Source organism: Kogia breviceps, chromosome 6 (assembly GCF_026419965.1).
Source record: "Kogia breviceps isolate mKogBre1 chromosome 6, mKogBre1 haplotype 1, whole genome shotgun sequence".
In the NCBI taxonomy this organism is placed as follows: Eukaryota; Metazoa; Chordata; class Mammalia; order Artiodactyla; family Physeteridae; genus Kogia; species Kogia breviceps.
Window position 1 is genome coordinate 145,153,119 of NC_081315.1, and position 14,522 is coordinate 145,167,640.

At 48.7% G+C, this 14,522-nt stretch overlaps 1 protein-coding gene across 2 annotated transcripts in view; it reads right to left on the reverse strand.

Annotated features, from left to right (window-relative positions):
- The window catches only part of GRK4 (G protein-coupled receptor kinase 4), a 54,473-nt gene extending 39,958 nt beyond the window's left edge, over positions 1-14,515 (reverse strand). Inside the window, exons 1-2 of one of the 2 annotated variants that reach the window (XM_067036812.1) lie at positions 13,994-14,515; positions 3,470-3,565 (exon numbers count right to left, since the gene is read on the reverse strand). In XM_067036812.1, the coding sequence (XP_066892913.1) occupies positions 3,470-3,565; positions 13,994-14,045 (148 nt within the window). In that variant the 5' untranslated portion in view covers positions 14,046-14,515. Of the gene's footprint in view, positions 1-3,469; positions 3,615-13,993 lie in introns of those variants that run through there. The other variant, XM_067036813.1, reaches the window with a different exon arrangement.
- Positions 14,516-14,522: the final 7 nt, after the last annotated feature.

Consider the following 14,522-nt stretch of genomic DNA (forward strand, 5'->3'; position numbering starts at 1 on the left):
GAGGGGTGCGACCACAGAGGGAGCCAGGCCGCCGCTGCACAAAGAAACACAGCCCTTAACATAAACCTGAATAAATAATCGCATGTCTCCAGATACAGGGGGAAAGCAGCAGGTAAAAACTAAAACCAAAACCAACTAACCAAATAAACAAACCAAAAAAGCCAGCAGAAAAACTGACCCAGGAGAAAAGGTAATTCAGGCAACAGAAAACTTACCTTTTAGAACCCTAATTCGTATCCTCTAGACTAGAGACTGAAGGGACTGCTAGAACATAAAGCATGAAAGAAGCAGTCACAGAACAAGTGTGGGCTTAGAAATTAAATAAAAATATGATTAATGACAAAACACTGTGGGATGGGCTGGATAGTACTTTGCATGTGCATAAAAGCATGGATGTTTATCTGGATAATAAGGAAATCTCCTAAAATGAACGGCAGGGACTTCCCTGGTGGCGCCGTGGTTAAGAATCCGCCTGCCAATGCAGGGGACACGTGTTCGAGCCCTGGTCCAGGAAGATCCCACATGCCACGGAGCAGCTAGGCCCGTGTGCCACAACTACTGAGCCAGCGCGCCTAGAGCCCGTGCTCTGCAACAAGAGAAGCCACTGCAATGAGAAGCCCGCGCACCGCAACAGAGAGTAGCCCCCGCTCGCCACAACTAGAGAAAGCCCACACACAGCAACGAAGACCCAGTGCGGCCAAAAATAAATAAATTTTTTAAAATAAATAAATTAATTAAATTAAAATGTAAAAAGACTGATCAGATTTTCAAAAAGCGTTGGTGCCCGACTAAGGAGTTTCCCTCGCTCCTAGAAGGAACAGATAAAAATAACAACTACACGTCACATTTTTCACCTCTCACTGCGTGCCACTATGATTGTAAGTCCTTTCCGTGTATTAGTTCATTTGAACTTCACAATCATACTTACAAGTTGGGCGTTGTGCGGCCAGCAGAGGCCCAACGGGACCTGCTCACTTCTGAGGGCCGTCTGGACCCGGGGCCGCGGAGGAGAAGGGAACAGCGGGGCTGGGACAGGGGGACGGGGCAGGGGACCAGCCAGCGGACAAGCAGCTGCTGCCAGAGGGAGGCGGCAAGCGTTGGAAGGAGAGGCCAGCTTCCGGTGACAAGTGCATCTCGGAAGGCAACTCAGTCCACCTCTGAGTGCCCTCGTGGTGAGGAGACGGCCGCGGGAGGGAGCCTACATTCTAGAAATGGGCATTTTGGTTATAGGTATATTTTACCACAATTTAAAACACATTTGTACGTGAGTCACCGTGGTCGCTTTATTCATAACAGACCCAAACTGAAAACAACTCGATGTCTACGAAACGATGAATGTGGGCAAATAAAGCGCGCTATGTCTGTGCAACGGGATAGTGTTTGCCAGCAAAAGGGAATTAAGTTCTGATTCACGCTACGGCATGCGTGACCTTTGAAAAGATTATGTTAAGTGAAAAGAAGCCAGTCACAAGAGATCACACACTATATGTCTCCCACTTGTATGAAATGTCCAGAATAGTCAAGTCCACGGAGACAGAAGTAAATTGGTGGCTGCCTGTAGCTAGAGGTGGGGGAGGCGATGGGGAGTGGCTACCAATGGTACGGGGCTTCTTTTGGGTGCTAAGAGTGTGGAAATTGAAGAACGGATTGTGATAGTGGTCACACAACTCAGAGAATGTATTAAAAACCGTTGAACTGCACACTTTAAACAGGTGAACTGCATGGCATGTCAATTATATCTCAATAAAACTGCTATTTTTAAAACATAATGAGGAAAAAAATGGAATGACATTAAAATGGCTGGATAGGTCTTTGGGGCACAAATACTCCTATATCTTTATCCTATATCTGAAGTTAATTTTGATAGTTAAAATATTTAAACTCTCTTAAATAGGAACTATAATAGTACTAAAGAAAAGATAGATTTTTTAAAAAGTTATCTTAGGGAGTAAAGGTGTCCTCCCTAAGTACAACATAAAGCTCAGAGACTAAGAAGAAAAATACTGATATAGTTGTCTATATAAAAAATTAAAACTGCCATATTGAAAAATACTGTAAGCCAAGAGGCAAAAAGCATAAATATAAAATGTATTCACAATGAATATAAAAGGATAACTCCTTTCACATATAAAGAACTTTTAAAAATGAATTAGAGGGCTTCCCTGGTGGCGCAGTGGTTGAGAGTCCGCCTGCCGATGCGGGGGACGCGGGTTCGTGCCCCGGTCCGGGAGGATCCCACGTGCCGCGGAGCGGCTGGGCCCGTGAGCCGTGGCCGCTGAGCCTGCGCGTCCGGAGCCTGCGCTCCGCAACGGGAGAGGCCACAACAGTGAGAGGCCCGCGTAGCGCAGAAAAGAAAAAAGCAAATTGAAAAAACCCAATGAAAATGCTCAACCCCATCCATAATTAAAACGAGACCATTTTTCAAATTACAGTTTAGTAAAGGTTAAAAACATTGATAACGACCAGTGTTAGCAAGGTCATAGGCAAGGGTAAAGTGATACAACCTCTTTGAAGGGGAATCTGGGAGCATCAACATTTTGAAGGCACGCACCCTTTGAACTGGAAATCATGTCTCTAAAACAATACACTTGGGCTTCCCTGGTGGCGCAGTGGTTGGGAGTCCGCCTGCCGATGCAGGGGACGCGGGTTCGTGCCCCGGTCCGGGAGGATCCCGCGAGCCGCGGAGCGGCTGGGCCCGTGAGCCATGGCCGCTGGGCCTGCGCGTCCGGAGCCTGTGCTCCACAACGGGAGAGGCCGCAGCGGTGAGAGGCCCGCGTACCACAAAAAAATAAAAAATAAAAAAATAAAAATAAAAATAAAACAATACACTTACGATTGCCCTTAGACACGACTCTACTTGTGACCTCTGTGCTCATGTCAGGACCCGTAGCTAACTCTCGCATTCTTTACATTGCAGAGTATTCCATGACCCCGCCATACCCTCTTTTTTATCTGACTATTCCTTTCCTGAAGTTCTCACCAGTAATTCCTGTCCACACGCACAGAGAACTGTCTGGAAGGAGACTGAGAAACGGTTACGTGTTCACTTCTAGAGAGGATGATTGCTACATTTCTCTTCTGTTCTACCTAGAACAATGGGTATATATCCCTTTTTTTTTTTTTTTTTGGCCGTGCCCCACAGTATGTGGGCTCTTAGTTCCCCAACCAGGAATCGAACCTGCAGCCCCTGCATTGGAAGCACAGAGTCTTAACCACTGGACCACCGGGGAAGTCCCAGTTCTTTAAAAAGGTTTTTAATGAAAGAGTCAATAGCCATACTTTAAAACTGCACGTTAGAAAATCTACAGGGTTTTTTTTCCTGGGAAGAGTCGCGACAATATATGGAGAATCTATTAAATAGCATTTGAAGCAAATAAGGGACTAAGGAAAGACCAGCATCTAACAAACGGAACAGCACAACGCCAGCCATGACCCTCCAGACTCGAGCAGGTGCAGCTTTCTTACTCACCAATCGAATGTCGAAGCTTGCTGCACTGGCTGACCGGGGGCAGCTTCAGCATCTCCCTCCATTTCTTACTACGACCGCATTTTTTGCCATATCCTCCTAAATTTGAAAAGAGCAAGGCATTTTTGTAATAATCAGAAACATCCATTTTTAAAAAATTAATCAACTTATTCATTTTTGGCTGCGTTGGGTCTTCGTTGCTGCGCGCGGGCTTTCTCTAGTTGTGGCGAGCGGGGGCTACCTTTTGCTGCGGTGCGCAGGCTTCTTATTGCGGTGGCTTCTACTGTTGTGGAGTACGGGTTCTAGGCGGGTGGGCTTCGGCACGTGGGCTCAGTAGTTGTGGCTCACGGGCTCTAGAGCGCAGGCTCAATAGTCGTGGCGCACGGGCTCAGTTGCTCCGCGGCACATGGGATCTTCCGGACCAGGACTCCAACCCGTGTCCCCTGCATCGGCAGGCAGATTCCCAACCACTGCGCCACCAGGAAAGTCCCAGAAACATCCATTTCTGACAACTTCTTCCACGAATGTATTCTGTTTGAGTAGCTTGGGTACCTACGATGAGTTGATCTGGAAGGCACCCTGATGAAGTGTGAAAATCCCACGGAGGCAATCAGTCACTGGCTCTGTCCTTTAGAAATCGGCTGACCTGGACCTTCGTAAGCAGCTCTGCTAAGCCTATATCCAAGTTTGTAAACCGGACCTAATATCACGTCATAAAGGGCTGCTTATAAATATTCGTTCAACAATTATTTATTAAGCACCCACTATATATACCGAACACCTTCCAAGTGCAGGAAATACGATGGTAAAAAAAGACCATTCTAGTGAGGGAGAGAGATTGAAAATCACTTAAGGACAAGTGCTAAGAAAAAACTTAGCCAATCATATAGTGACAAACGGTGTGAAAGAAAATCAAGCATGGCACCGGCGGAGGGCGCTCTTTGGGCTGAGGTAGGGCCAGGAGAAACCCCTCCGGAGGGCCACGCTTAGGCAGAGACCTGGGATGTGAGGATGTGAGCCTCGGGAAGGTCTGGGAGAAGACTGTCCCTAGCAAGACAAGAATGGTGGGTAAAGCAATTAGATGCTATTTCAGGAAGAGGTTTTTAAACAACTGACCTTTAAAAAAAGTTTAACTCCGAGAAATTCGGACCTTCGATTGTAAGCATTCTGAGGAACTGAAGTTTTACTGAATTTTACCCAAGAGAAAACATACAGTTTTTCTGTTTTGTTTTGGTTTGGTGATTATTTTTTAAATTAATTTTTATTGGAGTGTAGTTGCTTTACAATGTTGTGTTAGTTTCTACTGCACAGAAAAGTGAATCAGCTATTTGTACACCTGTATCCCCTCTTTTTTGGATTTCCTTCCTGAACTCTACGCAGAGCATTGGGTAGAGTTCCTTGTGCTATACAGTAGGTTCTCATTAGTTATCTAAAAACATCACAGTTTGGGCTGGTGACTAAAGCCTCCAGGACTATTGCAGAGAACAGGGAAATCAGGAGGAAGGTCCTGTTTCTTGGGGAAGTGATGGGCTCCCAGTTTGGCGAGGAAGACACCAGAAGATGCGGGGCTGTTTTAGGCTCAGGAGGGAGGGCCTGGCTGCAGACAAAGAGATTCGACAGTGGCCGCCTAGTGTGTGCAGGTGGGAGACACGGGGCCTTCCTCCTCAGCCTTCCTTTCTGCTCCACTACTCCCCCCATTTCAACTGAGACGGTGAGCCCTGGACTTGCACCCACTCTCCGGACGTCCCAGAGCACCTCAAGGTCAGCTTCAAATCAGACTCATCACGCCCTGCAATCCAGTCCTCTTTCCACACTGAGAATCCTGCCAACAGCTGCCGTCTGCCAGGCGAAGGAAGCAGGAAACTGGGGCACCATCTAACTCTGCTAAGCACCGCAGTCAGTCACTCAGGAGGGGTGCGCTGCTGCGGTCCCGCGTGCAGGGCCCTGTCGGACACCAGGCACACCGTGCAGAATCACGGAGGCCAGCCCGGCCCTCCGAGGCGCTCCCGCCCGCCCCCCACCCCACCCCACCCCCGCCCTCTCTACTGTCCTTTCACGCCAGGGCCACCACTCTCCTCCACCTCCCTGCTAACTGGCCTTCCGACCTCGTCCTCCCTTCCAGACCCTCCCCGCTGCCTCTCAGGGTCACCTTCCTAACATGCAAATACAAGCTCGCTTCTCCACCGCCTACACACCCTGAAGGGGTCGCGGAGTCTGAGGATGGAGTGAGAACAGAGAGCAGCCCTGCCTGACACCATCCACAGGCGCGCCACGCCCGAGCCACGCCACTGACAAAATCTCCGCTCGGCTCAAGCAGGACCCCCTCCAGGAAGCCCACCCTGATTGTCCGAGGGAGAGGCAAGCACTCCTTCCTTTTCCAGCCCTCTGCATCTTGCAAACGTCGTCATTAAATCTCAGCGAGGGCAGGTTCTAGGTTCACGGTCTAATTCCCGGTGTAGCTCCAGCCCGCAAACAATTGAGGGGATGATTACGTGGACTTCCAGGCGCAGGGCACCAAGAGCTGCATACTGCACACAGCAGACTGAAAAAACTGGAGGCGCGGACTTCAGGGAATGGGTCAGAGGTAGTGATGCCTCTCGAGGGCTGAAAGGAGGAGGAGAGTCAGGATTTTCACAGGTCCACAGTACCCTCACCTCTCTAGGACCTTCCCACCTATGGACTCGTTCAATCGCCCCCTCAGATGTAGGTACTGCTACTAGTTAGTCCCTTTTCTCACATAAGGGACCCAAGCTACGAGTAAATAACTTGCCACACAGCTGGCGAGAGAAGAACCAAGACACACTCAGGCCTGCCTGACTCCAGGAATCCCGCTTAAACAGTACTGTCTATTAAGAAGCAGTAAGCTGCAACCAAAGCGGTTTTGTCTTTGTTTTTTTCTTTTAAAGTGCAAAAGCATCTAAACTAAAGATTTGCCATGAACACGTTTAGAAATTAAGGTATGTTGGGACTTCCCTGGTGGTCCAGTGGTAAAGAATCTGCCTTCCAATGCAGGCGACGCCGGTTCGATCCCTGGTCAGGGAACTAAGGTCCCACATGCAGCGGGGCCACTAAGCCCACACGCCACAACTACTGAGCTCGCACGGGCCTCAACTGGAGAGAGAAAACCCGCGCGCCACAACTAGAGAGAAGCCCGTGCGCCGCAACGGAAGATCCCGCGTGCCACAACTAAGACCCAATGCAGCCAAATAAATATTAAAAAACAAAAAAGAAATTAAGGTATGTGTGAAATGAAAATAAGTGTAAACTAAAACTCCCAAGATGTCAGAAATGGTTATGGTGATGGCCATAATAATCAGTAGCCCTTATGAGCATTTACTAAAAGCCAGATACTTTTCTAGAAGTTTCACAAGTCTACTGTCACTAAATCTTCCCATGAGCCCTACAAGGCGAGTACTGTTGCTGAGCTCTTGTTATAATCCTCATTTTACAGGTGTGGAAACGAGGGCACAGATGTGTGGAATAATAGGCCCAAAGCTTTACAACCAGTAAGCAGGGACGCTGGGATTTAAACCCAAGTAACCGCCCTGGACAAATGGGGACACCAACTTTGTCACAGAGGCTGTTTTACCATCAATAACCAGGACTGCCAAGATAAATGCACAATGTGAGGAAGAGCTCGCCCCAGTGGGTCCTGTATATTGAGGGGCTTGTGACATGGTTTTACACCTTGAATGCCATAATAATAATAATTATTATTATTATTTTTGCGGTACGCGGGCCTCTCCCTGTTGTGGCCTCTCCCGTCACGGAGCGCAGGCTCCGGACGCGCAGGCCCAGAGGCCACGGCTCACGGGCCCAGCCGCTCCGCGGCACGTGGGATCTTCCCGGACCGGGGCACGAACCCGCGTTCCCCGCATCGGCAGGCAGACTCTCAACCACCGCGCCACCAGGGAAGCCCCATAATTATTTTTATAACATATTTTATGACATTATACACCATCCAACTACAATCATGAATTTAGTATTATTGCAATCCATTTGTAAATATCTGCGTGTGTGTGTGTGTGTGTGCATGTGTGCATGTGTGTGTAGCCATGAACAATATCATATTGTTTTAGAACAAGATTCTTAACCTGGGATCCACAGCAGATATCGGGGTGTCCCTGAATTCAAATTGGAAAAAGAAATCTTTATTTTCACAAACTTCCAACCAAAATTCATCACTTCCTTCTGCTATAAAATATCGGCCAAAGTACAATCATATTAGCAGTGCCTGTGACTTCATCACCAGGAGAATTCAGATTTTCACGTCACATCATAGTTATTAGAGGTAACTCAAAAGATCTTGTATCTCAAACGACTTTGAAATTACAGTATAGGTGCCAGGCCAGCAGCCAGACCATCGACAAGCACTCGTGCGACACGGCCAAGCAACTCTTAGGCGGCTCTGTGCCCGGCGGCGGCTAATCGTTCAGACCCCAGGTGGCCAGGCCCCAAGTTCTCACATGGGTGGTCCAGCTATCTCTACTTTACTCTCTGCAACTCCCTACAATTGTATTGACCAACGCACGGAAGCAGGTACGTCAAAGGCCACCCTTCGGTTTGCAACCCCCATTTGAGCTGATCAGCAAGAGCCCTCACACCGACACACCTTTACAAGATGACACCTTAACTTGCCTGTGTTTTCCATGTATTGCCTTGCCACTTGATGCTCTAATAACAAAGCACATATTGTAACACCAATCCATTAAAACTTTGATAATTACTTTCATATAATTGGCTTCCTTTACAACTGTAGGTCATTAACTTTATTTAGATTAAAAAGCCCTGTGCTAGAGGTTGTTGAATTAACAGGAATGGTGTGTAACTGCGCACATCACTCTACAATTTAAAATGTTTTCAAGCAGCTTGGTCCATTTTGACACAACTTGCTTCCTCGGTCCCAGTCCGTTCCTCCCCGAGCCCCAGCCTCAGGACCTTGGCCCTCCGTGTCCCTTGTGGCCTGGAAAGCTCCTCCTCAGCCTTTTATCCCTGGTCACCCCACCTAAACTGTCATGCCCCCCACCTCACGTCCAACCCTTAGCATCTCCCTTCTCTGCTTCATTATTTCTTCTGAGCCCTTGACACTATCTACTACACAATCTATTTTACGTGCCTTGTTGAGGAGCTGTCTCCCCACTAGATTATAAACTCCCTGAAGAGAGGGGTTTTGCCTGTGTTATTCATAACTGTATCCCCGAGATCTAGATGGGTATCTGGCATAAAATTACCACTCAGTAAACGTTTGTTGAATGAGTAAATGAATTCAATTACTGTACAGCAATGTACTGTATGAACATCCACCCAATGTGAGAAAACAGTCACAAATCATATATCTGGTAAGGGATTATTATCCAGAATATATACAGAACTAAAACTCTACAACAACAACAAAAGACGACCAATTCAAAAATGCGCAAAGGAGTTGAATAGACATTTATTCAAAGAAGATATATAAATGGCCAATAGGCACATGAGGAGATGCTTAGCATCAATCATCATTACAGAAATGCATATCAAACGTTGTACCACCTCATACCCATGGAGAGGCTAAATTAAAAGAACCAGAAGATAGCAAGTGTTGGTGAGGGTGTGGAGAAATTTGAACCCTTATGTACCGTTGGTGGGAATGTAAAATGGAAAGTGTTGGTGGGAGTGGAAAACAGGACGGAGGTTCCTCAAAAAAATTAAAAATAGAACTACCACAAGATCCAGCGGTTCCACTTCTGGGTATATACCCAAAAGAACTGAAAGCAGGATTTCGAAGAGATATTTATACACTCACGTCCACAGCAGCATATTCATAACAGCTAAGATGTGGAAGCAACCCAAATGTCCATCAGCAGACGAATGGATAAGCAAAAGAAGTATATACTTAGAATTACTCATCCTTAACAAGGAAGGAAATTCTGACACATGCTACAATGTGGATAAACCTTAAGGGCATTACGCTACGTGAATAAGCCAGTCAAGAGAAGACAAATATTGTGCAATTCCACTCATATGAAGTATTTAGAACAGTCGGCATCGTAAGAGATGGAAACGAGAATGGTGGCTTCCAGGGGCTGGCAGGATGGGAGAACAGGGAGTTATCACTAATAACGGGGACAGTTTCCGTTTGGTAAGATGAAGGGGGTTCTGTGGACAGATGGTGGGGAAGGCGGCACAACGAGGTGAATGCGCGCAACACCACTGAACTGTACACTTAAACTGGTTACGGTGATAACTTTTGTGTGTATTTTACCACAATAAAAAATTTTTTGAAAAAAAAAAAAAAGACCTAGTCAAACAACATGAAGTCACTTGTGGTTTAAGTACTGAAAAGGTAGCACCCAGCTCTCCACTTGATACGCCCGCAGAAGTGAAGATGGCGTGCAGACGCAGCCGCCTCGCCGGCGGAGCCGCTGGCCGTGACGACTAACGCCGCGGAACGCTCTCCTCGCACAGGGCGGAGCGCAGCCAGAACCGCTGAAAGGGCAGGCCAGGCCCCAGCCTCCCCCGGCACGGCGCCCCGGCGTTCTCTCGCTTCCCTCCCTGCCTCCAGCGTCACTGTTCACCTTAGCACAGGCACTTTAAAGACGCAGGGAAAGATGCCTCTCAGGCCTTCCTCATCCTGTGAGAAAATCCCAGGGGTGTCCTTGCAAAGGGGAAATGAAAAGGGGGGATGAGAGAAGATACCTCAGCTTTCCCTCTAGGTACCTTACCTGGCCAAGTCAGGGGAAAAGAACACCTCGCCTCTGGCCAGTTCGTTATCACAGTACTTCCTGAGAAAGGCTCATCTGATGCAAAACAATCGCCGTACAGGAGCTTCCCTGGTGGTGCGGTGGTTGAGAGTCCGCCTGCCGATGCGGGGGACGCGGGTTCGCGCCCCGGTCCGGGAGGATCCCACGTGCCGCGGAGCGGCTGGGCCCGTGAGCCGTGGCCGCTGCGCCTGCGCGTCCGGAGCCTGCGCTCCGCGACGGGAGAGGCCGCGACAGTGAGAGGCCCGCGTACCACAAAAGAAAAATAAAAATCGCCGTACAATCTCAGAAGAAAGGGTGGCCTTCTTACTTGCACCCACTACACCGTTTGTGCCCTGGCACTACTGTCCCAGGGGAAGTGGAGCTGACAGACCCCCCCTGCTCCTTTTGCTTCTCTACCTTTACTTGCTTGTCCAGACGGGGCTTCCCTCGTTTGAGCGCCTTCACCATCTTCTGGCTCCAAAACAGCCCCTTCCCCTCATACCTCCCCACAGTAATCCTCTTTCTTAGTGTTTTTCTAAAATGCCTGCAAAGAGGAAGGAGGAGACGAGCAAAGTCACAGCCCCAGAGCTCCTGATGCATAAAAGCCAGTGAAGCGGACAGGCTCCTCCCAGGGAGGGTCACGGTGCAGGTGCTGCGGAGCGTTGGCCAGGACTCAAGGCTCTGTTTGGCCTCTGGCTTCTGGGCCAGGGCACAAGGTGACAGTAGGTCATTTCCAGCTCCACATACTGACGAGGAGGCAGCCTATACCCGCCAGGCCAGGTCCTCCCTTTGCCTCTGAGAAACCTTGATCACAGGATATCCGCTGACTAGTAGGAACAGGGCTGTGACAGAAACGGAGCTGGCACAGAAGATAAGCATCTTATTTTTCATTTTCTTAGGAAAGGCTCCTAATTCAGACTTTCACTGAGTCATGCTGGCTTGATAATTCATGTGAACTCATGTGAACAGGCTCCGGACGCGCAGGCTCAGCGGCCATGGGTCACGGGCCCAGCCGCTCCGCGGCACGTGGGATCCTCCTGGACCGGGGCACGAACCCGTGTCCCCTGCACCGGCAAGCGGACTCCCAACCACTGCGCCACCAGGGAAGCCCTGATGTACTTGATTTAATGTTGATGTACGTAAAGTCGTCAGAGAAGAAATAAAGTTGTGTTTCAGTAAAAAGCTATACGTTGTATTCATCTGGCACCTCCTGTTAGGTTATCCAATTCTAAGCTTCCTTGTCTCTGAGCTGTTGTGCAGCTTTCTGTAAATCACAGGTGACAATGGGCAGACATTCGAGCCATCTTATCCGGTAGTTTCCATGGTCTTCTACAGAAAAATCATTTTGCCTCCATTTGCAATTCAATTCCTTTACTCTGTATAAACTTTAGCCTTTTTTAAAAAATATAAACTTGGTTTTTATTGATTTTTTTTTTCCAGCCACCATGCAGCATGCGGGATCTTAGTTCCTTGACCAGGGATCAAACCCATGCCCCCTGCAGTGGAAGCGCAGAGTCTTAACAACTGGACCTCCAGGGAAGTCCCAAATTTTAGCCTTCTGACTTTTTCCTTTAAACGAATCATAACATCTGCTTGGTTCACTCATGTATGAGGAAAATAAAACACATGTTCATTTTATTTTTTTTAATTTTTAAATTTTATTTTACTTACTTTTTTATACAGCAGGTCCTTATTAGTCATCCATTTTATACACTTCAGTGTATACATGTCAGTCCCAATCACCCAATTCATCACACCACCACCCTCATCCCCCACTGCTTTCCCCCCTGGGTGTCCATACATTTGTTCTCTGCATCTGTGTCTCAATTTCTGCCCTGCAAACCAGTTCATCTGTACCATTTTTCTAGGTTCCACAGATATGCATTAATATACGATATTTGTTTTTCTCTTCCTGACTTACTTCACTCTGTATCACAGTCTCTAGATGCATCCACATCTCTACAAATGACCCAATTTCATTCCTTGTTATGCCTGAGTAATATTCCATTGTATATATGTACCACATCTCCTTTATCTGTTCATCTGTCGATGGGCATTTAGGTTGCTTCCATGTCCTGGCTATTGTAAATAGTGCTGCAGTGAACATTGGGGTGCATGTGTCTTTTTGAATTATGGTTTTCTCTGGGTATATGCCCGGTAGTGGGATTGCTGGGTCATATGGTAACTCTATTTTTAGTTTTTTAAGGAACCTCCATACTGTTCTCCATAGTGGTTGTATCAATTTACATTGCCACCAACAGTGCAAGAGGGTTCCCTTTTCCCCACACCCTCTCCAGCATTTGTTGTTTGTAGATTTTCTGATGATGCCCATTCTAACTGGTGTGAGGTGATACCTCATTGTAGTTTTGATTTGCATTTCTCTAATAATTAGTGATGTTGAGCAGCTTTTCATGTGCTTATTGGCCATCTGTATGTCCTCTTTGGAGAAATGTTTATTTAGGTCTTCTGCCCATTTTTGGATTGGGTTGTTTGTGTTTTCAATATTGAGCTGCATGAGCTGTCTATGTATTTTGGAGATTAATCCTTTGTCCGTTGATTCGTTTGCAAATATTTTCTCCCATTCTGAGGGTTGTCTTTTCATCTTGTTTATGGTTTCCTTTGCTGTGCAAAAGCTTTGAAGTTTCATTAGGTCCCATTTGTTTATTTTTGTTTTTATTTCCATTACTTGGGGAGGTGGATCAAAAAAGATCTTGCTGTGATTTATGTCAGAGTGTTCTTCCTATGTTTTCCTCTAAGAGTTTTTATAGTGTCTAGTCTTACATTTATGTCTGTAATCCATTTTGAGCTTATTTTTGTGTATGGTGTTAGGGAGTGTTCTAATTTCATTCTTTTACATGTAGCTGTCCAGTTTTCCTAGCACCACTTACTGAAGAGACTGTCTTTTCTCCATTGTATATCCTTGCCTCCTTTGTCAAGGATTGTTGACCATAGGTGCGTGGGTTTATCCCTGGGCTTTCTATCTGATTCCATTGATCTATATTTCTGTTTTAGTGCCAGTACGATATTGTCTTGATTACTGTAGCTTTGTAGTATAGTCTGAAGCCAGGGAGTCTGATTCCTCCAGCTCCGTTTCTTTCCCTCAAGACTGCTTTGGCTATTAGGGGTCTTTTGTGTCTCCATACAAATTTAAAGGGGTCTCTGAGCAGAAGGGCTGCGCCAACTGCTTCTTCTACGTTGCTATCAGGGTGAATTGTAACTCACGTGCTCAATCTATCTCTAAGTCGGGCTAAAACCCACTCCACACACCGTAAAGTCTCAGGCACCACCAAACCTCAAAACCAAGAATCGATGTTAAACTAACAGTCTAAAAACACTAACGGAAGGGTCTCCCAAGTTAGTTTACAGGATTTTCTTCTTGGTCCTTTAAAAAGCACAAAGGCACGGTTCTTGTTTGCTGGCTTCGCTCGCTGGTCCAGCTTCCTCCCTCGGGGACAGAACACGGCTCGCCTGGTGCTGAAGCCACACTGCGACCCGAGGTTCCGGAGGAAGAGCAGGACAGGGAAGAAGCTCACACTAACAAGAGCAGAGCGCAGGCCACCTTCACTTGGGTCCGGAGGTGCCGAAAGGGGACGGGGCGGCTTAAGCTTTACGCGCCCAAGCTGACCACTCGCCGACTGACCACTCCTGAGAGTGAGGCTGCGCGGACCCCGGGTCCGGATTCCACAGAAAATCTGGGGTCCACAGCAGGGTCGGGGTTCTGCTTGGGACCAGGGTTCCCCGGCAGGACTGGGGTTCCACGGGGATCAGGACTCCAGCGGGGGTCGGGGCGCCGCTGTGCACCCACCTTGGCGCGCTTTCAGCAGCATCGAGTTGGCCAAGAGGTTCTCGAGCTCCATGGAAGACCGCCGCCGCCGCGACCAGGCTTTGTAGACGCGAGGAGGAGAGGGGGAGGCCGAGGGAGGCGGCGGGGCAGCCTCCGCGCATCGCTCGCCCAACGCCGGGTCCGGTCCCGCACTGGGCCGCCGCTCCTCCGTGTCCTCCTGCCGCTGCTGGCGCCGCGACGCCTCGCCCTCGGCACCCGCGGCTGCGGCCCAGGAGGGGGCGGGCCGGGTCCCCGCGGTCACCCCCACCGCGCCGTGCCCCGGGCTGTCAGCCCCATCGCCCGGGGAGGAGCTCACTGGCCGGGGAACCAGCCCCCGGCGGCGACGGCTCCGGCCAACGGCTTCCCAGACGAGGGAGCCAGAGGGCTGCGCTCCGCTGGCCCAGAGGCTGGGGCTGTAGCACGCGGGCCAGGACCGCTCCCAGAAGGCCCCGCGCGGGGCGGAGGCGGTGGGGTGCGAGCGCGGCCTGCTGGGACTTGTAGTCGCTCAGTC